This window comes from Cebus imitator, unplaced genomic scaffold (assembly GCF_001604975.1).
Source record: "Cebus imitator isolate Cc_AM_T3 unplaced genomic scaffold, Cebus_imitator-1.0 Scaffold2, whole genome shotgun sequence".
In the NCBI taxonomy this organism is placed as follows: domain Eukaryota; kingdom Metazoa; phylum Chordata; class Mammalia; order Primates; family Cebidae; genus Cebus; species Cebus imitator.
Window position 1 is genome coordinate 9,319,438 of NW_016107317.1, and position 25,965 is coordinate 9,345,402.

The 25,965-nt window shown below is 49.7% G+C and overlaps 1 protein-coding gene across 3 annotated transcripts in view; it reads left to right on the forward strand.

The window, feature by feature from the left end:
• The first annotated feature begins 1,075 nt into the window (after positions 1–1,075).
• VDR (vitamin D receptor) overlaps positions 1,076–25,965 on the forward strand; it is a 60,327-nt gene continuing 35,437 nt past the window's right edge. For 2 of the 3 annotated variants that reach the window (XM_017529295.2, XM_017529285.2), the window contains exons 1-2: positions 1,076–1,159; positions 23,078–23,157. Coding sequence is in view for 1 of the 3 variants with exons in the window: in XM_017529303.2 (XP_017384792.1) it covers positions 1,338–1,551; positions 23,078–23,146 (283 nt within the window). In the remaining 2 variants the exon portion in view is untranslated. Of the gene's footprint in view, positions 1,160–1,250; positions 1,552–23,077; positions 23,158–25,965 lie in introns of those variants that run through there. The other variant, XM_017529303.2, reaches the window with a different exon arrangement.

The following is a 25,965-nucleotide window of genomic DNA, read 5'->3' on the forward strand; positions in this document are numbered from 1 at the left end:
AATCACTTAATCTTTCTAAGCCTCAATTTCCCACCCTTTCACCTGGTCCCTCTGAGCCATGTTTCCTCCTCTGTAAGAGGGGAATAGCGATATCTTCTCTGGCTAATCATCAACTGCTGGATGATTTTGTGGGCATTTCTATTCCAGAAGATTATGTTGTAATTACTACCTATTTATACATTCTCTCACTGCACAGTGAGTTCTAAGAAGGAGGGAACCCCATCTTTTTCACCTCTCCTCTGGCACCTAGAGCGGTGCCTAGCACATAGTCAAGGGAAGCAGGGAGTAACTTTTAGCCAAAATTTTCTGTGGTGTATTTTCTGCAGCCATCCACAATTCCACGTCACGGGATGTATTCTTTATCTCTCCCCTTCAGGCCGATGCCATGGCGGGGAAGGGGGAACTGGGGACTAGGGACCAGGGAAGCTAAGACTCAGCCCCCTTGGGTGAAATTCGCGACAGGCCGGGAACCTGGTCAGCCGCGGTCGCTGCTAAGGTGACATCGCTGGGAGCGATGATGCAACTCCAGTTTCCACTTCGGCCCCCCGGGCTCTTTTACCCTCATCTGCGGGATCAGGCTGAGCTTCTTGGCTTTCTGCAGCAGTAAGTAACACGATGGCGAGCGGCGCCCGGGATTTCCCACCCGTGCGGAGCGAGTGCCCGTCGGCAGGCGCCCCCCAGCGTCCCGCGAGCGACGAAGTACTGGCCGGGTCAGCCCAGGTGGGGGTGACGCACCTGGCCCAGACGTCCGCAGCAGGCTGGGTAGCACCACGGCAGGAAGGGTGGGGGTGCTGCATCCCCGATTAACGCAGGCTGAAGCGGGGATCTGCACCTGTATATTCACCGACAGCTCTGTCCCACAGAGGGCAGAAGCGAGCCTTGCCCTGTGGACGACGGTCGATGAAAGTTTCACGAGGCAGAGTCTCTAAGGCGACAGCGGGGTGGATGATTCCAAGTCAAGATGGTTGCAGGGCAGACCGAACTCCAGGCAAGAGAGGACTGGACCTGTGGGCGGGGCCGAGGGCTGGGGCGGGGCCGGGGCGGGGCCTGCTCGAGGGGCGGGGCCAGGTGCTGGGCTGTCTCTGCTTGTCAAAAGGCGGCTGCCGAGCCGTGGGCGCCGGGAGCGCGGAACGGCTTGTCTACCCGCCGGCGGGACCAGGTGCGGACCGGGGAGCAGCACGGAAGGGGGTCTCAGGATAGGGACTCGAGGTCGGGGCGTCAGGGGTACAGGGGCCTGAGTGCCCGGGTGCGAGCATTAGAGTCCAAGTCTCAGCGGTAAACTTGGCGACTGAGATCCTGGCTGTTGTGCCATGAGGCTGGGACACTAAGGTTTGAGAATGCCGAAGTTCGTGCCAGGCTGGGGAGGAGAGCGGCGACATCCTCAGTGCTTAGGCAGCTTAAAGGAGAAAAGCTCCGCTAGCACCGGGCTCAGCACTTGGGCAACAAGAAGCATTTGTTTCCTTCCTCTGTTGGGGCGCCTTGGCATGGAGTGGAGGAACAAGGAAAGGAGTGATTGGCTGTCGATGGTGCTCAGGGCTGCGGGAGTGGAGGGTGTGCAGCCTTATTTATCTTACCGGGCCCAGGTATGGTCACCTGCGATGGTGGAGTTGGGTCTTTTAAGTAATTTTTTTCTTGATTTTTCTTTGAACTACCAATGATTTTAGACCTAAATGGCCCTGTTTTTCTAGAACAGCCTGTCAATAGATCTTCAGAAGAACTCAGGGGCAAGCATTTAAATGAGGAAGGGGCTCAAGGAGTGGTTTCTGTTTGGGACGCGAGGTGCCCTGTTTCTGTAGGCGGTGGGGAAGATTCAGAAGCATCTAGGCAGGAAGAGCCTGTGGTCTCCAGGGCCAGTGGACAAGTGCCCCTCCTTCTCTTCACCCAGGGACCAGAGTCAGAGGCCCAGCCTGGGCTAGGGGAGCCTTGGGTCCCCTAGCCCAGGCCCTTCTCTCAGCTCCTCCTCCTTCTCCTCCTGTTCCTCCTCCTCCTCCACTATGCGTGTGGTGAGTGAGTCAGCCTCCTGTCTGGGTTCAGTTGCAGCCAAAGGGGCCAGAGCCCAGGCAAGCAATTGGGCAGGCATTTTCTGAGCATTGCAGAAGCTCTCCTGGGCAGAGTTCGGCTCTGCTCCAGCTCCCTGCTGGAAGGTGGTCTTCCTCATGGCAAGGGCTCAGACCCCAAGACAGCAGTGATTATGGAATGGCAATGGGATGATTCTAGCAGGAGGTGACTGTGAAGGGATAGTGGCTTTGTGACAAATCCACATCTCATCTTTCTCCTAGGATCTCAGCATGGCAGGCTTTTCCAGCCTTTCATTCCATTTCTGCCTAGTGGTCTTGTTAGCAGCCCATCTCTGCTAGTGAAGTGGGTGAGCAGAAGAAATTGGGAAAGTCTGGGACCAGAGAAGTCATGGTGTTGGCAAAGAAGGTTTTAACCCAGGCTAGGGAGTGGGCTGGTTTGCTGAGGTAGAGATGGGTTATCTGAACACTGGAGCCTCAATTCTGTGAACTGAGAGTGTTGTGTGTTGAGAGGCCTTCTGTCATCCTTTCACTGTCCAAGTGCTGGAGGGAACTGTGGGTCTTTCTGAAACAGTTTCAGGGCTGGCATGCAGCCAGACCAGGAGGTAGTAAGACTGTGCATTTCTCCCTGGCTTTTGTTTTGGGTGCTAGAGATCCTTAAGCAGAAGTCGCCCTCCCTGCAGAGTCCATGGCCCCCACTCACTAACATCTCTGGACCTATTTGAGAAGAGTCCTGCGAGGCCAACCAGGCTGTGGGGTTGACTCAAACTGCAAAAAGCTGGGGAATTCACAGTCTGTGCTCTGGCTGGATCCCATGGCTTTGGGTTTGGCTGGTCCTGATCAGCTGTGACTTGGACCCTTACCAAGCTAAAGAAGGAACTAGAAAATTGGGATAAGAAAGGAGGGGAAAAAATGATAGTTAGAAAGCTTCCCCAACCCTTTGCTCCTCTTCAGCAGAGGCCAAAAGACTTTGTTTGTATAAACATTATTATGGAAGGTCGGGTACTGTTTGGGTTGCCCTGATAATTTGTGTTTATAGTTTCTCAGTCTTCTCCTATTTGACCTCGGACCTGATCTCTTTTGTAACTAAGTCCCAGTGGAGGCTCCAAGAAGACCTTCTGGACCCCTATACTCTACTGCTAGAACAGATAGCAGGTGTCCAAAGCCCAGGCTGTCAATGGAGAAAGGCCTGGGGCCAAGTGGGCTACATCAGGTGGTTATCTTAGACAGGAAAGGGAGTTTCCATTGTTTCATTCTGTCCTGGGTGGAATGGGCATCTGGAACCTCTGCTAGAAACTCACTGTTGCCTGTGCAGCAGTCAGATCCTAGAAGCCAGAGAGCCAGAGACAGGAGGACCACCTGGATGACGTTTGGTGTGTTGCTGAATAAGGAATTACAGGGCTCCAGCTTCCATGTGTCCCTGATGCAGTTCTGTTTTGGATGCAGGCAGACGGAAGTAAAGAATTGACTGGATTTGATCAGGAGTCGCTTGTGCACCCAGCATGACTCCAGGCCCTCTGAGGGATGGCAGGAAGCAGAACTCACCAGACCAGCCCCTGACTCCAAGATGATTTGAGCCCCAGGGTGGGCAGCAGTTCTCAGGCTCTCCCTCCACTATTGTCCAGTTCTGAGAGGATCCAACTGGGCTAAAGCCAGCCTGGCTGTCACTCTAGGCCACCAAGCCTCGCTTCTTGTTCTGCTTCTCTCTGATTTGTCCCTAACCTTTTCCTGTGTCAGTGCTCTCCTGGATATGTGAGAAAGAGTCCCTGTGTAATGTATCTTGCAAACTGGGATAGTTTCAAGAGTGAAAAGGTATGCCATGCATGGTTATACCAGGACAATGGACATAAGCCCAAACTGTCCAGGGAAAAATGGAACGTTCATCATCCTAGTGATTATCACTCCAAAGCCAGCAGAGGTCATAGCAGTGATGAGGGGACGATGAGGTTGGGGGAGGCTTAATGCTCAAAGTAAAATAGGGGTAGCTTAATTCTTGAGGATAGCCCCAACGCCCCAGCTTGCTCCCTGGTGTTACCAGCTAATTCCCGTCTTTTCCCCGAAGGCAGCAATGCTCCCACCCACCCTGTCCTGGGACCCAGCCCACCACTTGTGTGACTTCCCTTCACCCTTGACTTGTGACTGGCCTCACCTTTGGTTTTCCTGCCCCACCCCTACCTCCGACAGGGACAGGAAGGTCTGCCAACTCCTCTTCAGCTTCCTCCAGGGGAATTGGGGTTCATAGTGGAGCCAAGACTGGGCCTCACATTTCCTCTTCCCTCTTCCTCCATATCTGCAGCCTCCTCATTTTGCCCATCCAGCTTACCAGACCCCTGGGGAACACAAAGTCTGGCTGTAAAGCAGGCTAGCAGCCAGGAAGGCAAAGGTAGGCAAAACTTGCCCACTCCGATAAAGGACGTAGGTCACCTGTAACCAGGTTCCGGGGAAACGATAAGCAAAGTGGAGGCCAAAGCCAGGGAGAAGCTGCATAGCAGGAGACAGAGTCAGTTCCCAAGGACTCTAGAGTTTAACTCTTTGGTCTGGTCTGACTATTAGGGAAATAGTCCAGGGTGGGGACAGGCTGTTCTTGCTCAATCCAAGTGACAGGCATTGATGGCAGGGTCTGCATCATATTGTGGTGACATGTGGAAGAGAAACTGTCTTGTCTTCTGTGTCCTGGGTCCTTATGGTCCAGATGCAGAGGGCGGGCTCCCTGGAGAGTCCCCAGAGGTCCAGCATGTGGGCGATTGGTCATAGGCGTGGAGGGAGCAGGGCAGCCACGATGACTGTGTGTGACTCTCGGTTATTCTGCCAGGAAGGAAGTCATTCTCATTGCCAACAAATGAAAAGGGCAAGTGAAGATATCTTGGGAAGTCATGTCTTTGAAGTGACTTGTGGGGAAAGGATGTGGCGAGGCCCCCTCCACACCAAGGCTGGCTGGAGGAGGTTGGGGGTGTCTGGTCGGTGAATGGCTGGAGCGAAAGGCAGAAGCCGACGGTGCTGTGAGTCGGAATGTGTGTCACGCTTTTGCAAACCTGCCCTGCAGGTCCTGTGCCAAGGAATAGACTAAGTAGTGTTCCCAGAACCAGATGCCATACAAAGTCCTCATTCTGCACAGGGGAGAGTCCTGGTCCTGAGCAGGGTGTGGGCAGCTGCACCCGCAGGAAAGTGGAGTCTGGGCAGACTCGGAGGTTGGTTCCTGAGAAGGTGCTGCGTCTCACTTGCCTTCTAATGACGACCTGAAGCTTGGAGGTGTTATGCAAGGTGGGACATTTCAGGCACTGTGGAGTACCCATGATACCCAAGGCTTTGCTGGTGACACATCCGGTGTGTGCCACCTGCTGGCACTGGTGTTGTAGCTTCAGCTACTTACTGAGCACTTACTTGGTAACAGGGGCTGTGCTACGTGCCTCCCAGACCTATGACTAGGTCTTGTGAGACAGGAACCAGTTATGTTCCCTTTACAAATGAGGAAACGGAGTCTCTGTGAGGGTAATCAACATGCCAAGCTGTCATAGCCTGTGAGGAGGAGAGCCAGGACTCCCTCTTAGGTTTGCAGAAGCCCGTGCTTTTAACCTGCCTGGAACTCTCCAGGGCACTTAGTGCCCTGCCTTGCACATTATAGGCCTGTAGTAAATGTTTGTGAGCAGCAAGGTTAGATGTACTAACTAGTTTGAACAAGTTGACCTCAGAGCAGGCTTGGACTGCCCAAAGGTTACTCTGGGAACAGTGGCCTCTCAGAAGGAGGCTTCCTCTGCCAGCACTTTTAGATCCTGGTGCCTCTCTGGTAGTCTCAGGCACCTTCACAGGTTAATAACCACAAACAAGAACCCAAGAGAGGTAGGATTGTGCAGAGAAATTGTGTGGAATCAAATACAACTCTCATAGTCTGAAAGGCAAATAAGAGGCACTCTTTCAAACAAGCCTCTTTATTGAATACCTACCGTGTGCTAATTGTCCCATTGGCCAATGGGGAGCTATTCTCACCCTGCCTGCCTTTTCCGCCTCCTGGCTATCCCTTAAGGACTCCTGAACCTGGCCCAGCTGGAAGGAGAAATGGACTCTAGCCTCCTCTGATAGCCTTGTGCCAGGCCCCGTGCCGACTGCTTTACTTGTCTCCTTTCATCCTCATAGCTTCTCTCAGGGGTAGGTACAGTTATTCTCTCTAGCAGGCATAGTGGAGAAACCAAGGTTTAAAGAGATGCAGTCCCCTGCCCATGGCTGCAGAGTCAGCCTGTAACCGCTGCTATACACTGCTTGCTGACACTGGGCCTGGCCATAGAAACCACTCTGTCAGAGCCTGGAGACAGGTAGAAGGAAGAGAAAATGCTCAGCCTGGCCCACGCCCTGTGGGTCCCAGGGTTCCCTGGTAGATGACTAAAATTTTAGATAGTGCTGTTAGAAGCTAGCAGCCTGGCAAAATAGGAGAAACACAGGGCCTGAGTTAGATTCTTGGGTTCAAAGCTCGGCATGATCACTTTGTAGCTTGTGACCCTGGGCAAGTTTCTTAATCTCCCCGTGTCTCAGTTTCCTTACTTGTAAAATGGGTATAATAATAGCTCCCTTGTAGGACTGTGTGAGGAGTCGATGGTGAAGGCCAAGTGCCTGACACACAGTAGGCCCTTGAAAGTCACGTGTATTAGTAGATATGAGCCAAGAGCCTACTGTGTGCCAGGTACTATTCAAGACACTGGGGATTTAACAGTGGGGAAATAGAGACTCTTGCAGTTCTTTTCAAAACTTCTAGCCCAGAAGCCTATCCTTGCGAGAGGCCTTTTATAACTCAGGAATGGCTGTCCTGGCACCTGACTAAACTCAGATTTGGCAAATTGATTTCTCTGTCATTTGTTAGCTGATGAGCTTGCAACAGTTACTTAGCTTCTCTGCCTCTTGGGTTCTTCAATTCTTTTTTGTTCATTTTTAAAAATTGTGATATATCATGCACACAAGATCATATAATATACTTATGTATAGTTTAAAGAATCATATACTCTGGACTGTGCATGGTGGCTCACGCCTGTAATCCCAGCACTTTGGGAGGCTGATGTGGGTGGATCATGAGGTCAGGCGTTTGAGACCAGCCTGACCAACATGGTGAAACCCTATCTCTACTAAAAATACAAAAATTAGCCAGGCAAGTTGGCACGCGCCTGTAATCCCAGCTATTCAAGAGGCTGAGGTAGGAGAATCACTTGAACTTGGGAGGCAGAGGTTACAGTGAGCCGAAATCGTGTCACTGCACTCCAGCCTGGGGGGCAGAGTGAGACTCCGTCTCAAAAAATATGTGTATGCTCTGTACCTACCACCTAAGTTAAGAGTGGAACATTCACAGCACCTTAAAAGCCTCCTCTGCCTCTCCCCATTTGCATTCTCCTTCCTCACTCCCCGACCCAAAGCGAATTTTGGTTAATTGCTTTCTTGCTTTTCTTTGTAAGTTATCATCTAGATGTGTTTTACAAAATACTATATTGTTTTATTTTACATGGCTTTGAAGTTCATATACATGTGTGTTCTCTGTGACGCACTTCTTTGAGTCAATATGAATTTTCTGAGGTTCATCCATGTTGAGGCACAGCACTGCAGTTCATTAGTTTGCACTGCTGTGTAGCATTCCATTGTAAAAATACACCATGATTTGTACATCCTCCTTCTCACTGACGGACATTTGGGTTGTTTCCAGTTGGGTTATTACAATAGGACAGTACTGCTAGGGGTGTACATGTTATACCTGTCTTCTGGTGCATGAGAAACTCACAAGAATTTCTGTAGGGCACATACCTAGGGTTGGAACTTCTGGCTCCCATGGAATTCTATGTTTAGCATTGCTATAGGGTGCCAAACAGCTTTCCACAGTAGTTGTACCAGAAAAAAACCACTCCTTTCAGTAGTGGACAAAAGTTTGCATTGTTCTCCATCCTTTTCAACACTTGATATAAGCTTCATTTCTAAAATGAAAAAGTTATATTAGACGAGTTTCTACAGTTATAATGATTAGCTATAATAATTGCATTATTCATGACCTAGGGACCTAGCTTCTGACTCATGTGTGTGCTCTTCTGCTGCACTGTGCACAGGTGACCACATATGTGCTACGGCCTGACTCTGAGAGCCCTGTGCTGGGCCTCCAGGTGCAGTTGAAGCCCTTCCTGTCTGGACTTCCATGAGCAGTGCTTAAGGGATCCCATGGCTCGTCGTCTTCCCCAACACTAGGTGGTCTCTTCAGTGCAACCAAGAGCCTGGTGTCAGCACCAAGCCCATACTAGGTGCTCAATTAATACCTACTAAGTTGCATTTTCACTAAGTGATTGGGAGGAATATATATTTTCCTTGGGCACCAATTTTGAGAAAAGGACATGGAAGTATAAGAACCATGAGTTTGCTAGCTAATCAAAGCACGTGGAGCTGGAGCAGTGATAGATTCATGTCTGTCCTGAGCCTCTTGATCATTTAAGGGCTCCAGTGAGATGGGGTGAAGTTTAGTAGTCTCTGCTGTCTATCTGTTCAGAGTCAGGCCTCATTCTTTGGCTTTCTGATTTGTTTAACCTGAGAAGCACGGAGTAGCTGGAGGGTTGGGGCGGAGCGAACAGAGGCAATGCCGTGGGGAAAGGAGACAAATGCCCGTAGAGAATCCCTTTCCCTTTGAAAGCCAAACAGCCTCCTCGGACTACTAGGGAAAAAACTTAACTACACTCAGTGCCCTGGTAGCCACATAAACAGCCAGATACTCACCATCCAGTCACCCACGGGACAAAGGAATGTGGCTGGCTGGACAGTTGCATGGGCCACCCCAGCCCTAAACTTTGTAATTACCTATCCAGTCTGTGCCTGTCAGCTCTGGGCAGGCAGGTGCTTCTGCCTTGGGCCTCACCTTGGCTACCAGGCTTGTGCTGGGCTCAGGGACAGGGCTCTACCTTCTTCAGCCATTCCTCCACTCCTAACTCCACCCAGTGTTTCTTTCTATAACAACCTTTGACCCTTGTGAGGTTACTATATTATGCCATTGCTGACAATCATAATAACCAATGGTTATTATAACTCACTATGTTCCAGGCACTATGTTAAATGATTTTCATGCATTTTCTCATTTATGCCTCTCAATAATCCTACGAGGCTGGTAATATGCCCATTTTAAAAGAGAAAGCCAAGGTTCACAAAGATTAAGAGGCTACATTTCTTTTCCAAAGACACCGAGCTACTAAATCAGAGCCAGAACTTAAATTCAGCCCTAAGTCCAAAATGCATGTTCTTTTTCTCACTTGCTCATTGCCTTTCCCTGCAGGGTCCTGGTCATTCAGCTCAGTCTTCCCTCCTCCCCTTCCTGTCTGAGGAGGGCTGGAAAAGATGCAGCAGGTGGAGCGAGGGTGAATGGGGCAGTTCCAAGCTGGCCAGGGAGATACTGGAAAACACCTTCGGGGCAGAGTTCTTTGTTCCAAACGGCTCTGAATTTCAGGACTGCTGCCAGGGGCAGGAAGTTACTTCTGCCCAGCCTCTTTGGCAAGCACACTCATATCTTGGGTGCCATGATGTTAAGAAGTGGGGGAGGGGCTGCCTCAGGTAAAATTCCATTATAATGAACTCCATTTGAGATCAGACCAGCTTTGTTGAAATCACCTGCACAGCCTGGGAAACTGGAAATGAAGTGGAACTAATTTGTGGTTGGGTGTCTTTTAGTAAAGCCCCCTGAAAGGTTTGGAGACTAGAAGGAGAAAGAGAAAAGAGTCAGACCCACCCCCAGGTCCTCCTGAATGCCAAGCTCCTGCATGGTCCTGGGCAGGCTTGGTGGGGAGAGCTTTGTGAGTAACTCCCCCTGTCAGTGCTGTATCTCATTGTCCATTCCCCCTGCTCTACTGTGAGCCCCAAGAACAGGTCTGAATCCCATCTCTGAAGTGCCCCTGCTCCACACAACAACTAACATGTCACAGATACACTCACTAGATGGTTTTTGTCTGTAGACTGGGTCCCTGAGCTAGAAAGGGGAGTTGAAGGGCAATTGCTTTGTGCTGTTAAATCGTCTTCAAAAACTGGGCTGCAACTCATATGAGCTCTCCTTAGTCATTGCAGCAGTTGCACACAGTAATAAGCCCTAACACTGACTGAGCAGGTACGACATGCCAGGCACTGTGCTGAGCACTTGACAGGATTATCTCATGGACTCCTCACAGACTATGCAGTAGGTGGTAGCATTTTTCTCACTTCACAGGTGAGGAAGCAGAAGCTTAGAGGGTGCCTTTCATTGGTTCTGGTTGCACAGCTAGTGGTGGGGAGAATCCAGGGTTGGGAGCACCCAGGTCAGCTGCCTCCAGAACCTGCGCTTCTAACTGTGAGCACTTCTGTCACCGTGGGCTGGTCAGGGGGCCAGGGCCAGGTTAGTTATGAGTGAGGCTGGAAGGATTTAGACGCCATGAGATGGACCAGAGAGCGCTGGTTGACGAGAGCAGCCCCTCTCGGCCCAGCAGGCTTCTCATAGGAGCTGTGGCCCAGTGTGGCCAAATTATCCGACTTTCTCATAGAAAGCTGGACATTCAGGGTTTTTTTTTTTTTTCCCCAAAAAATGTAACCTCTTGATTTCTAAAACACTGACAGCCAGTTAAAAAAATGTGTACTCACTGTTGATGATGGGGGAGGTGGCAAACAGCACACATCACAGCTAAGTCTGCCCCGCAGGCTCAGGTGACTGTTGGCCGGGCTCAGTAGCTCACACCTGTAATCCCAGCACTTTGGGAGGCCACCTGAGGTCAGGAGTTTGAGACCAGCCTACCCAACCTTGTAAAACCCTGTATCTACTAAAAATACAAAAATTAGCTGGGCATGGTGGTGGGCGCCTGTAATCCTAGCTACTTAGGAGGCTGAGGCAGGAGAATCACTTGAACCCAGGAGGTGGAGAATGCAGTGAGCTGAGATTGTGCCACTGCACTCCAGCCTGGGCAACAAGAGTGAGACTCCATCTCAAAAACAAACAAACAAAAAAAGCAGGTGACTGTTACAGAGTGGGATAGGAAAAACTCTGTTCATGTAGAATTCCTTACTAATGTACTAGAGAAGGTACCCCTCCCAGCATATGATAATAGCTTTATAATACAGAATGTTTCTTCCTTGTAAGTTCGAAAGAAACCTTTAAGAATAAGATATTCCGGCCGGGCGCGGTGGCTCAAGCCTGTAATTCCAGCACTTTGGGAGGCCGAGGCGGGTGGATCACGAGGTCAAGAGATCGAGACCATCCTGGTCAACATGGTGAAACCCCGTCTCTACTAAAAATACAAAAAATTAGCTGGGTATGGTGGTGTGTGCCTGTAATCCCAGCTACTCAGGAGGCTGAGGCAGGAGAATTGCCTGAACCCAGGAGGTGGAGGTTGCGGTGAGCCAAGATCGCACCATTGCACTCCAGCCTGGGTAACATGAGTGAAACTCTGTCTCAAAAAAAAAAAAAAAAGATATTCCAAGAATACATTCCCCTCCTTTCCTTTCTCCCCTCCTTCTCTCCCTCCCATACTCTGTCTTCTCAGGAAGGTATTTCCCCATGAGTATTAGGAGAAAAGTCATGTGAGAAAAATCGAAAGGAAACTAGCAGAGGATAGGGTCTTAAGGCAAAAAAAAAAAAAAAAAAAAAAAAAAATGTAGAAAGTCTGGGGATGGGCTTGGTAGACAGTGAATGAATGACGCTCAGCATGCATTTTATATGAAGTCCTCGCTGCACTTGGGCTCCCCCAGGCTGTGGGCCTCATGCCGGCAGAAATCATCCTCCATGCAATCAGTCATTGATGTGTTTTTTCACAGCCTTCCCCTTTTTACCTGAATTTATTCCTCTTCGTCTCCTACTCTTAAATACCTGAAAAAATAATACTAAGGCAATAGCTAATATTTGTATAGAGTTTAACAATTTCTATAACACATTTAAAATATTTATCTCAGCAGACACAACAATCATATAGAACCTCCTTTTGTAGGCTTGGTAAAGTAGCTGTGTCTTCTTCTTCTGTATTCTGTCAGAGTTGTAGCCACGGAGGATGGAAGCCCCTGGCTCCCGCGGGCCTTCCCTATCCTGTCGCCCTCATGTCCCATGTGGATCCACAGGTGGAGGCAGGTGTGGCAAACAGTTACTCTAAGCCCTTGACTAAGGTCCCACCTCTATAAATTCTGGTGCCGGGAAGAGTGTACAGTGGACATGGGAAAGGCCCTAAATGGTTAGTGGCCCTAGACAGTGACCTGAGGCCAGCCTCCCTGGCCCCACCCCACCTGTCACTCTGAGCTATTGTTCCGAAAGCTGGCCAGAAAATAGCTCACTGGGGGAATTATTTGCGTCTCTGTTAAACTTCAGTCCTGGGTTACTGACCAGCCTGGCTGTAGAATTATTTTTCAGGTCAGGGGGACTTCTGGGAAAAGTAAAGGTGGAGGAGTGAAGGGAAGCAGTGGGTATCTGCCCCCAGGGCAGAGATGGACCATGGCCACTGGCTTCTCCCCTAGGATGCTACCCATCTGCAGCCCACCTGGCAGCAACTCCAGCTGACCTAGTGCGGCCCAGCCTAGTCAGAGGAAAAGGGGTTTCACCCACAAGTCCTGTAATTGAACCTAGCTTCTGAGCTAGTCCATCAAATTCCTTCTCGAAGGATGTCTGCTACTGCCAGAAAGAGTGTGGAGTGAAGGGAGTGGAACTTCTGCCAGCTGGTGCAGAGGCCGGGTGGGCAGCAGGCCTAGCTCAGGGCAGCTCGGGGGCTGCAGACAGCTGACCTGCAGGCGGGAAAGAAGTTGCTCCTCTAGGGAAAGAGCTTGTTCCTCTAGGGACTCTAAGTTTAGCTCCTCCTCTGTCCTGGGCCAGCACTGATGGAAAGTACTCTGTGGTTTAAATCTGTTCTGTCTTTGCCCCTGGCTACCAAAGAAAAACATAGAAGATGGAGATGGTCAATGGGTAGGGCTGGGGAAGCGGAATCATAGCTCCGAGAGGGTTCATGGATTAGAACAGAGGCAGCTGTTTCCTACCACTTTGTGGCCCTGGGGAAGAATCCTCCAGACAGATTCTGATATTTGGCCTGAAACATTGAACCAAGAGGGTTATTTTCAATTACAGCTCTTAGGGCAAGCCAAGGAAGGCTTGTGTTATGTCGGCCAGCAGTGAATTTGGACAGCCAGACTCATACAGGCACTGGCATATGCCTGCATGCATGGGAGACATTCCACACACATCCATGGTGCATGCTGTTTGTGAGCATCGATGCCTTTCCTTAGACAAATTCCTGGCAACGAGCAAGCGACCTTGTTGACCAGAACACAGTGGGCTGAGTGGACTGGTGGCGGCAGGTTTGGGGATCCTGTGGCTGTGGGTAACTCACCTCTCTTTGTGCTCAGCAACCATATCTGGCTACCCTGGACAGATTGATGAATTAAGTAAGGATTGCACTGGTGATATGGCAGCTGAGTCGTTCACTAACCTCCCTTCCTTCCATGTGCCCTTACTGAATCACTTGTTCTTTCTTTTGATTTTCTCCCACAAAACCAGTTTTTTTTTTTTCTTCAGCTAGGCTGAATTTTTTACGTTTCTCTCCTTTACCTCTCCCTTCCAGCTCAACTACTGATGGTCCCATTCCCAGGGTTAAGGATCTCCCTGAAGGGCTGTGGGGGACAGTGGCTTTGTATGTACCTCAGCCACGACTTCAGCTGTGCTGCAGGAGAGGCCTGGGCATAGCTGACCTCTCAACGAAACAATGAGAGAGGCCCCGTTGTGATTTTCTGCACCATACTCAAGGTGGATTCAGGTTGGAATGGGAATCTGAATGGGGTCTGAAAGTCTTCCGTTTCAATAAATCATGGCAATAATTTTAAATTCCTGATATTCAAGACTCACAGAGCTTAACTTGAAGAAGCAGAGGAAAGAGTGGAATGTCCCTCCTCAGGCCTCTGACATGAGTGTGGTCGGTTGGTGCGTCTCTTCCTGGTGCCCTCTCCTCTCCAGCCATATCGAATGAGTTTCTCTATCCCAAACATGTTCTTCCCTTTTGTTCTCAGCTTTCGCATGTGCAGGATTGTCTGCCGGAGTGTTCCTTACACCTCTTACCACTGCCACATTAAACTCCTCTGCTCCTTCCTGTCTCCGTGGAGAGGCTGAGAGGGGACTGCCTCCAAAGAGCCTTCTCTTCTCTCCTCCCACTAAGATGAGGCAGGGGCAATCCCACATGCTCCCTTTAGACCTGGCACTTACCTGGGTGGTGGCATGTGTCATACTGAATTGGAGGTTCCTCACCCTGTAGACTATAAGCTTCCAGAGGACAGGGTCTATGTCTTGCTCACCACTGTGTCTCTCACTCCCAGTAGAAGCCTTGCCATGTGGTGCTTAAACCTAGGCAGGGACTCCATCGCAGATAAGGCAGCAGAAGCCAGAATCATGCCCACCACAGTTTGAGGCCAAGAAGAAATGCTGCTACTTCCCTAGCCCTCCAGGGGGGTCCCCAAGAGGGACCCTACCCAGAAGGACAGCCAGAAGCCTGACCAAACAACTCTGGAAAAGCTTGTTAGGGGGAAGTCATACTAATCAGAAACTGAGGAGCAGCTGGTGTCACCTTGGGGTGACTGCTGCTGCTCTCGAAAGTGAGTGGGGACCTCTCACATGGCCCAGGTCTTGAGAAGCTGCATGAATACTGCACAGGGGAAGTGTCTACCCCTCACTAGTAACCCAGAAGATGGAGAGGATACTTTTGGGCAAATCAGCCCTTTACGGGACTGAGGCTGCCTGGTAGAGAGGTAGCCCAGCCCTGCTTATCCCAGAGGGCCCTGGGGACCCTTCCCTGATTCTGACAAAGGCTTCAGAATCTATCCCAGGATAAATGAATGGCCTTCCCAGGCCTTTAAGAGCCGGGGCAGCCAGGAGTCCAGGCCCAGAGCCAAAGCCCACTCCATTGTCTAGGCAAAGGGGCATAGCGGGATCACGCTTCTGCCAGGGCTTCCGCAGTTCTCACTGCCACCTCCTGGCTCCCTCTCCCCACCTCAGCCTTCCCCTGAGTTCTGCTTTCTGCTGTAGGTGGTGGGGGTGGGAGTGTAGGGGGGTGCCGCTGCCCTGGTAACAGACAGAGGGGCATCTTGGAGGTAGTCAAGCTTCAGATCTCACTAGAGTGAGAACAGATGCACGGTACAGGACAAGCACATGATGATGGGGGAGGTGGGGGAGGGAGGTGGCACTGGATGAGACAGGGACAGAAAGGACCATGGGTGGAAGGGTTGGTAACTGGTGACAACTTGGGAGCCGTAAGCTTTATCTTCTATGTGGGGGAAAAGTCCAGATATGTAGATCAGCTTCTCTGCTTGTTAGGGGAGAGATTAGAACCACTCATTTCTCCTCATCCCAAGAAGTTTTGGAAGAGTTTTAGAAGCCACAGGCAATGGGTGGGGTGGTCAGATTTTTTTGTCCCAGCTCAGCAAAATTGTGGCTTTCTGGGCAATGTTTGTTTGGGGTGGAGGTTTTGGGACTGAGAGCAAGCATCCTGCCCTTCACAGCACCTCCCTGGGGCCTGAAGCTCTTCCAATTTTCCTAGATTCTCTAGTGATTATACTGAAGCCAGGTACAATTCCAATAATAATAGCTAAGATATAAAGCTTTTGGTGTGCCGGGCACCCTTCTGAGTGCAACTCAGAGATCAGCTCATTTGATCCCCACACAAGACCTGAGACTCAGGTATTATCATGTTCCTATTTGTAGATGAGGAGATAGGAATGGGCTCTGGGGGGACCTGAACAGTGGTCAGGTGGCCAGGAGTATCAGGCTGGCCCAGGTGGCTGGACAAAGCAAGAGGTCTGATCCCAAGGATCCCAAATATCTCAGAGCTGGTAGGACCTGGGTTTGCGGTCCTACCTTTGACAAAGAGTCTGAGTGATTCAGAGATCACATTGGTCCAGAAGGAAAATAAGCCTGGCCACTCTGGATAGGGGTAGGTGGTTGGGCCTCAAAGAGTTTTGCCTGAGCAAGAGTAGCTCAGGCCTATGTGGACTTGGGCTGACGGTCCCAGCATTAAGACAGGTGCTTAGCCTGGAAGGAGGCATGCAGGCATGCTGGAAGCTGGGCTTGGGAATTGTTTGGAAGCAGCTCTGTTCTGCTGTCCTGAGATGCTTTTTTTTAAGAGAAAATCCCATTTAGCCATCAACTCCACTAGCACTAGCAGTAGTTTGGGTCTCCCCAAAGAAGGATTGGACCCACTCTCTCCCTTTGGGGCTGCCCCAGTTTCTATTTCTTGGTCTCCAAGTCACTTGAACAAATAGCCTCCTTGTCTCATCAACTTCTGCCTGTAGCAGATAACCATGGGAAGTACCCCCATGTTAGTGTCCCAAGAAAACCCACCCAGAGTAGAGAAAGCTCAGGCCAGGTATATCCCACTTCCCTCTAAAGTATTCCCTGTCTTGAGTCCTTGTTCACTTCTCTGGCCACGGGGGCTGAAGCCAGGAACTGGTTGGGCAGGAGCATGTTAGTGATCCTTAGCGAACTTTTGTTTCTCTCCATTGATCGTAAGGATGTAGTCAGTGCTGAGTGGTCCTGCCGCAGTCTGCATCAGGCCTTCTACAGGGAACTCTCAGCCCCAGAGGGAGAGTACACACCCCACTCCATGGCCCATTCCTACCCCACACCACACTCTTGCCTGGAAGGTGCTCAGGCAGGCGGCTGGGGGTCCTGGACTCAGCCAGGTTAGAGGTGAGAAAGTACACTTCCTTACTGTGTGGCCTTGGACATGTCACTTCCTCTCTCATGGCCTCAGAAGAGACTGAGAAGAGATTGAGGCCATCAGAGAGGAAGTGACATGTCCAAGGCCACACAGTGGGAGTGTACTTCTCTTCTCTTGTTTTTATTGACTTTCTTAGAATTTTTTTCTTTTTATTTGTAGTTGACACATAATAATTGTACATATGGAATACAGAGTGATATTTCAAAATGGGTATACAATGTGCAGTGATCAAATTAGGGCAATTTGCGTACCTATTGCCCCAAATATCTATCATTCTTTGTGTTTGATCATTCAAAATCCTCTCTCCTAGCTTTTTGGGAACATAACGTAAATGACAGTTAACCACAGTCTCCCTATGTTGTTGCAGAAAACCAGAATCCATTCTTCCTGTCTAGCTTTAATTTTGTTTTCGTTAACCAACCTCTCCCCATCTTCCCCTCCCTGCTACCCTTCCCAGCTTCTAAATACCCACCATTTTATTTTCGTGGTCTCCATTTTTTCAGTTGTAAAATCAGAGAGATTGGACTGCAGCTTCTAAATGGGCCAGGCCCCTATGCGTCACCAGCCGCTCTCCAGCAGTGATGGGCATAGCCTGCCTGTCACCTGGCGAGCAGTAATCAGCCCAGAAATCTTGTTGACAAAGCTGAGGGCAGAGTTTCCACTGGAAAAAAGCAGCTTGCAGGAATAATTATTGATAAAAAATTGAAATCTATCTAAGTAAGCCATGTGTCTCCTGCCCCACTGCCTGAGGCCTCATGGACTCCCAACTCTGAGTCTCGCCACGCTCAAGAAACTGCTAGAGCTCCCCAGAGTGGCTTGGTGAATGAGAGTATGTAGCCTGGTTTCCATGGAGTGACCCCTAGCCCTGTGGTATGGTTTGGCTATGTCCCCACCAAATCTCAACTTGAATTGTATCTCTCAGAATTCCCATGAGTTGTGGGAGGGACCCAGGATGGGTAATTAAATCATGGAGGTTGGTCTTTCCTATGCTATTTTAGTGATAGTGATTAAGTCTTATGAGATCTGATGGGTTTATCAGGGGTTTCTGCTTTTGCTTCTTCCTCATTTTTCCCTTGACGCTGCCATGTAAGAAGTGCCTTTCACCTCCTGCCATGATTCTAAGGCCCTGAGGCCTTTCCAGCCATGTGGAACTGTAAGTCCAATTAAACCTCTCTTTCTTCCCAGTCTCGAGTGTGTCTTTATCAGCAGCCTGAAAACAAACTAATATACCCTGATACTGTAGGAGGTGTCAGTCCATGGCTTTTATCAGGTTCTCAAAGGTGATCCATAGTCCCAAAAGAGTTAATGAAGAACCAGCTTCAGGGGTAAATTCCTTCCTGCAACTACTGTGTCATCAGCTGCTGAATTTCCCATCGTTCAGTCGGTCATGACTAGTGAGGCTCTTAAATGTTCTTAGAGGTCCTTAGAGCTGGGTTGCTGGGGCCCAGCCTCCTCTGGAAAGAGCCAAGTGGCAGACAGAGGAGGTGGGCAGGCCTGCTGGGAGCACACCCAGCACTCAGACTGCATCATGGGCTCTTTCCATGGAACGGACACCATTCTCTCCCGGAAGAGGGCACAAAGGCGGACGCTGTCTACACTACCACCTTACTCGCTGTTCTTGTGGGGATCATGATCAAACCTGAGAAGCTGATGGGGTCTAAATCAAAATTAATTGTAGCCCAGGCTATCTGCTGCTGCTTCTCCCCTCGAACCTCACTCACAACATAAGCATTGTAGAGTTTTCTATTTTTATGATAATTTTCTGACTGATGGAAGTGAAGTGTCTTAGGGCTTAATGTTTTAGAAAAGTCTAAGTGTCTGAGAAAAAAGGGTTCTTTTTCTTTTGAATTTTTCTTTTTCTTGAGACGGAGTTTCTCTCTTGTTGCCCAGGCTGGAGTGCAATGGTGCGATTTCTGCTCACTGCAACTTCTGCTTCCCAGGTTCAAGCAGTTCTCCTGCCTTAGCCTCCCGAGTAACTGGGACTACAGGTGCCTGCCACCACACCTGGCTAATTTTTGTAATTTTTTTAGTAGAGGCAGTGTTTCACCATGTTAGCCAGGCTGATCTCAAACTCCTGACCTCAAGTGATCTGCCCGCCTCGGCCTCCCAAAGTGCTGGGATTACAGTGTGAGCCACTGCGCCTGGCCAGGGCTCTTTTTCCAGTGTGCATATGGCACCATATGGTGGCCCCTAAATCCTCTTCTAGAGCTCCTGTGTGAATGGCCTAGTAGGTTTGTCTAATATGGCTGCAAAGAGCTGTCTAGGAGCAGCCATTGAAAACTACATTGAAAGACGGGGGCTATTCCATCTGTGCATAATAAAGAGCTTTCTAAGCATAGAGTCATCCAAAGAGAATGGATACCGTGGCAGGTGGCTCTGCACTAGGAAAATTATTCAAGCACGGGCTAGAAAACTGTTTGGCTAGAATATTATCGAAGGAATTTAAGATGATTGGACTAGGTGGTGCTGTTGCCTTCCAATCTTGAGATTTTCTGAGCTGAAAGTTATCTACTGGGTTTTGCTGTGAACATTGTGATCTGTAGAAAATAATTTCCAACCATTCTTACCCATGTTTAAATTATGTGTGTATGAAGGAGCTGGGGGAGACAGCCGGGGCAGGAAGTAGTCTGGATAAGTTCTATTTATCTAGTAAACCCTGTCCCCTTCCCCTTATTATCACTCTGTTCCTGGTCAGCGTCTTCTGGAAGGTCCTGAGATTGTTGTGGACAAAGAAAGTGGGTTGTTGGGGATGGTGGAGAAGGAAGAGAGGGTATCACCTTAGCTGGCCATAATGTTGTTATGCCTGAGTTATGTACCAGAATAAAGAGATGACAAATAAAAAGTCAGGTAGGTCATGCAGTGCTCAGCACTCGATGAGGCAGAGTTTAGGGAATAATGAAACGAAAAATAGCATGACAAGTGTGTGCACGCACAAGTACCTGTGCAGTTGTGGCTGGCAGACACGCAGGCATATCTTCTCCTGGAAAAGCCCAACGTGTGGCTGACTCTATGTGCCAATTTTAGGAAGAAGAAGAGTTGTCTTCTCCTCTGTGGGGAAGTATCTTGGCTTTCCATTTTTTTCTAGAAGGAATGGGAACTTTGGAACAATGTCAACAACTAGAAAGCCCAGTTTAGATCATTCCAGTCCCAACCTGGCGGAGAGAGGACCTCTCTCCTGGGCTCCACTTCCCACTGCGGTTGATTAGGGGCCACATCTTTTGTGCTCTTCCTGCTCATTGGCATCTGAGGATGAGTGAGTCTCACTCACTGAGGCATGGACGTTGGGGTTCATTTGGTTAATGAGGGATCAGGGAGAAAGCTTCATCTCATTTAAGGCCTCCTTGCCTGGCATGGCTCACACCTGTAACTCCAGCTCCTTGGGAGACTGAGGTGGAAGATTGCTTGAGCCCAGGAATTAGAGGCTGCAGTGAGCTGTAATTGTCCAGCTGCACTCTAGCCTGGGTAACAGAGGAGACCTTGTGTCTTAAAATAAAGAAAAAAAAGTACTTTTCATGATGGGAATTCCAGTCTTGGAGTTGCATGCTTTCAGAGCTAGAAAAGACATTAGTGGTCACAGCTTCACCACCTTGGGGGGTGGGCAGTCCATGTGGAGTTAAACTGAGCCACAAGGGACTTTGATCTTTGTCTTTCCAGGGCTCTGCCCAGGACACTTGGCAGTTGACACCCTGCAAGACTGCCATAGGCAAGACTGCCTGGGGGTGCCCATTTAACAGAAGCTGCTGCAAGATGGGGCTGCCTGTGGTATGGGCTGACAGGCAGTGGTTGTGGCTTCAGTGACTGGAAGGAAATATGTTATCTTCTCATTTCTTGCTAAGGCAAGGTCAGGACTGGGGTCAGGGTCAGGCAGAGGTTTTGATGTGGGATGCAGGCACTGGAGGGATGGAAGCCAGGGGCTTTCTACAGAATTGAGCTCCTCCCCCTCTGCTTCTCTGAGGCTCAGGGCTAGGGGTTTGGTATTTCTAAAGCAGGGTCAGGAGAGGGTTGCTCTGGGGACCGTCCCAGCAAAAGCAGTGGGATGTTCTATGTACTCAGAACACGAATTGCTGGTGGGATGGGCGTGTGACGTGGCAGAGGGCAGGTATTAAGCAGTTTTTCCACCTGTCCTCTTTTCCACCTTGTGTCTTTGCCCCACTTTCCTATAAGCTTGCACTTGGACTTAGAGGCTGAGTCTAGGATATCTCTCCTAAAAGGACCGTCCAGTACTGGAAAGTTGAGTGAGGAGGAGAGGCCCATCTATTGAATGGGATTTTCCCAGCTGAGAGGGGCTGAATCCTGGGAAAGTGGTTGGATCCTGGCTGAGGCCTGCCATCCCTTGGCCTAGGGATCCTTGGAAGGAAAAGAATAATCCCCAGGTTCTTACCTCATGACCTGGAGATTGTTCTCTGCATTGTTCCCTACTTAGTGGAAATAAAAGGTGTCCAGGGCTTAGGGTTGCAGAAATGACTCCGAACTAAACTACCTAGATTTAAATCCGGCTCCAAAGACAATCACCTTCTCTGTGCCTCAGTTTCCACGCTTAAGATAGGGGTGATAACAGTGCCCACTGGAGGAGGCTGCCGTGAGAATGAAGTGAATGAGTACACAGGAGAAACGTGGAGCAGGCCCAGTACGGAGCAAGAGGCATCTGCTCTGATGATTATCATTGGAAAAAGACCCAGGTGGGGACTGCAATCAGCCTGTCCTCGTTTGGCCCCAGGCACCACCCTTGCCTGGCTGTGGGACCCTGGGCAAGTGACTCAGAGTGCTCTGAACTTTGACTTTGCTTATCTGTAAAGTAGGGCTGCTCCCTGCCTCATAGAACTGTTGTGAGGACTAAATGAAATGATGTATGCAGAGCTTAGCAGGCCTGGCATGTAGTAAATACTCCAGAAACATGTTTTTTTAGGTTCCAGGGTGGTGTTCTACCTGGATGTCACCTCTGACCTCTGAAAACCACAGGGACTGAGGATAGTAAAGCAGTGCTCCTTTCTGCCCCCACCTTGCCCCCACCTCACCTTCCTGAGCACCGGGAAAGGCCTGAGGAATCAATAAGGCCCAAGGGGGAACCCCGCAGAGTGTGGTCAGCTAGGTGGAACTTGGGTAGTGGGAACAGAGTGGGAAAAGCGGGGCTTGGCTTGGGGGTATGTGGCAGCATGTCTGTCCCCAGCAGATACTTCCCACTGCCCACACTTCTTGGGGGTGGGCTAGCCCAACTTAGGTTATCTCAGCCCATTGTCCACTGGTGTTTTCCTTGGATGCTCCCTGGGAACTGGCAGTGCTGGAAGGAGTGGCAAATGGGCTCAGCTGGCTCACAGTTCTAGGACTGGACCCAGGTCTTGGAAGCCCCTTGAGTTCTCCTATTTCCCTGCTTAGGCCTCTGGAAGACAGACGTTGCCAAAGAAAGACAAAAGCTGGGGTCCAGACACACCCCATCTGGGGTTTGGCTTAGAGGCCTTTGCCAGGGTCACCTCCTGTTGGCATCAGAGAAGGAAAGGTGTGTGTGTGTGTGTGTGTGTGTGTGTGTGTGTGTGTGTCTCTGTCTGTCTGTCTGTTGATGTCTGCAGGTGGACAAGCAGGACTGGGTGTCTGTGGAAGTGGAAAGGGTACAATTCTGCCAGTCCCTCCTTGCTGGCCCCCCTGCCAGCTGCTAAGATCCAGAGTCTGGGCACCAAAGTCAGCCCTACTGCAGGTGGGGGTGTTGAGCATGTCTGGGGAAGAGCTAAAAGTGGCAGAAAACATCCTGTTTGAAAGCAATGCATTGCTGTATTTAACCCCTGCGGCACCTGCTCCGCCTACACCCCGTCTCCACAGACAGGAGATCTCAGACACCTGCCTTTGAAGCTGTCCCAGAAGGCCAGGGCTGTGGGCTGCTTTCCCAGCCCGCCCTATTCCCAGCTCCTGTGTGGTTCCTAGCCGCCCTGCCTCAGGCAGCTGTCTTCTTCCCGCTCTCAATACTGGGCCACGTGGCCCAGTTGCTTTGCTTCCCGAGCTGCCTACAACCTGGAGATGGAAGGGGCAGTGGGAGTGTGGGTCTCCCTAGGGAAAAAGCCCTTCCTCCTTCCTGACACCCTGGGCTGTGAGAGGAGAAGAAGTGCCTAGGCAGGAGGCTGTTTCCATACCACCTCTTCCCACGGCTTCTGCTACTCCCTGCCTTGAGGGAGGGCCATCCTGGCTGCTGCCCAGCCTCCACCCCCCCACCCCTGCCAGCGATGACATGGCACGCCTGCCCCCAACCAGCCACTTCTGTTTGCAGTCCCTGGTCTGGGGACTAAAGTCACTGGAAAGAGCTTCTCATGCCCACTTCCTTAGAGACTATCGAGGCGGTCAGTGCTCTGCCTTAGATGAAACATTTCCCCTTCTTCCTTACAGAAGGCTTTGGGACTGAAGTGTCTGTGAGACCTCATAGAAGAGCATCCGGGGGCTCCACTTACCTGCCCCTGCTCCTTCAGGTAGGTGTTTCCTCATCAGCCACAACTTCCTTGGCTTTCTGCTTTCAAGGGGCAGGGGTGGCTTATAAGAAGGTGGTGGGCAGGGGGAGGAATGGATACTACCCAGGATTTTGCACAGTGGGTCCTGGGCCAGCAAAGTCTGCAGCTGAGATGCAGGGGTATGTGGGGTGCAGGTGGGAGTTCAGAGAGGGGCTCAGGGGACGAGGCTCGCTGGCTCCGGCCACGATCCTGGTGGGCTCTCCTGTGTGTCTGATGTTACCCATCCAGCCTCCATCTCCTCTTTCTCTCTCCTGACCTTTGTAGTCTCTGCCTGTCATTCCCAGGACTTTCAGCTCTCAGGGCGCAGAGGCTTGAGCTTCCTCTCCACATGCAGACTCTGGTCCCGGGCGTTGGTTTCTTGATAGCAGCAAAAAAGCCCAAGCAGTGTTGGGTCTTGTGTCAGCTCCCCTGAAATGGTCCTGTTCACTGTGGGTCTCTGGCTGCTCGATCCAGCCTTTCCAGCCTTCATCCCTAGCATGGAGACTTCCTGATGTCAGGACAGTACCTCACCCCACTGCAGGCCTGTCCCATTGCTGCACTGTGGTAGGAAGTTGTTCCAACTCGCTTGCATCATAGCATCTCCACATGAGCCTGTGTGATGCTGAACCCTTGCTGGACTGATTTAACAGCTATTTCTTCCTACCCACCATTTGATTTCTGTTTTCCATGAAATCCACCGGATGCTTGGGAGCCTGGATGACCCAGACTCTGTAGCAACACCACGATGACTCGGAACTGCAGCATCTCAGCTGACCCAGGGTTAAGCCTCAAGCATCCTGGACGGTTTCTATTACCGCACAATGGCCTTGGGCCTCCGGGATGCTGGCCACATCTTAGATGTGCGCTATGTTCTAAAACCTGCAGATGTCAGCTTGGACTTGGAATGCTCTATGGGGTACGGGGACAATGTTGATAGACCCACAGGCACTTTTTCTATTTTTAATTGTTTTTAAATTATGAAACATTTGATACATTCAGAAGGGCATGCAAACACAGATGTACAAAACATAGATGTAGTGTTCTGATAATAATGAGAAGAATAAGATACATATACTCACTACTCGAAGAAATAGAATACTGCTACTACATTATGCCTCCGCACACTCTTCCCCAATCTCATCTCTCCAAAGGTTTCTGTTAATCATTCCTTTGTTCATTTTTTTCTGAACTTTTCTTATAGGTTCAGGAAGCACCTGTGCAGGCTTGTTACAAAGGTATATAGCATGATACTGAGGTTTTAAGTATGAATGAATTGTCTTCCAGGTAGCAAGCATAGTCCCCAGTAGGCCATTTTTCAGCCCCTGCTCCCATCCACTTGCATTCCCAGTGTCCATTGTTCTCATCTTTATGTCCGCATGTACATGATGTTTAGCTCCCACTTATAAGTGAGAACATGTGCTATTTGGTTTTCTGTTTCTGTGTTAGTTTCCTTAGGATAATGGTCTCCAGCTGCATTCATGTTGCTGTAAAGGACGTGATTTTGTTCTTTTTTATGATTGCATAGTATTTCAGGGTATATATACCACATTTTCTTTATCCAGTCCAGAGTTGAGGGCACCTGGGTTGATTCTGTGTCTTTGCTACTGCTGCAATGATTTTTGTTTTTTTTTGAAAGTGTTTCTCTCTTTATATATAGGTACAGTATATATTTATACTGCTAAACTTTAATGTATATATAGTTGCTAAACTTTAACATATACATTAAAGTATGTATTAATGTGTATGTAATATATACACTGATGTATACATAATATACACATTAATGTATTATTGTATATGCATTAGAGTTTAGCAAGTATAAATCCAGCTGGGAAACAAATTAGCAATAGGGTTACTATTATTATTAAGAGGGTTCGAAAGCAATTGCAGTCTTTGCCATTATTTTCGATGCCCAAAACCACAATTACTTTTGCACCAACCTACTACATTAAGGTTTCCGGGAAAAGAAAAGCTAAATGAGGTTAGGGAGTCTCCGAGGTCTGCCTGTGACCGGGATTCCCTCTGTCCCTTTGGGACCGACAATATTATATTCTTGCCTATCTGTACCACTTTCTTTCCTTGGCATGAAGCTCTTTGGGAAAATTTTAAGAAATGTTTAAAATTCATTTTGCAGTAGTAGTTTCTAGAGATGTCTTAAGGTTTGGGCTTCTCTGGGCCTCATTTGTAAAGGGGTGATGACAATGGCACCTCCGCCGCGGAGCAGTATGGAGATGAAGTAAAATAAGCTTTGATATTCCAAACACTGCATCAGGGATTATGGGCCTAGTCATTGAAAAGTGGCTCAGAGCCACCCACGAGCCCCCAGAATCTGCCCCTGTCACCCAGGGGCAGGAAGAAATGCCCTGGGGTGGAGTGGTCTCTTGTCCCCTCTTTTTCCGGGCATTCTCTCTTATTTTCCTTCTGACATGAAAGGCTCTTTGCCTTGGGTCAAAGGGGTAACTTAAACCTGTAATGACCCTTGCAAGGATTCAGATAAAATTGGGAGAACTTGGAGGCAGGAGGGTCTGAAAGCATTTTAGGGCAGTCTGAGGTATCCCAGAGTCATCTCTGAGCCTGGCGTAGATGAGATCAGAGTCAGCAGGCAAAGACGAGGGCCCAGTTTCGGCTAATGGAAGAGTCAAGCCCCTGCTTCCTGAGAAGGCCTTCCCAAAGCTGTTCCTTCCATTCCCTCTGTCTCTTCTCCTTTTCCTCAAGTGTGAAATCCACCTCTAGATAATAATGCCTATTCATAAAAACTACCTCTGAAAACACAATTAATTGCGTTGGACT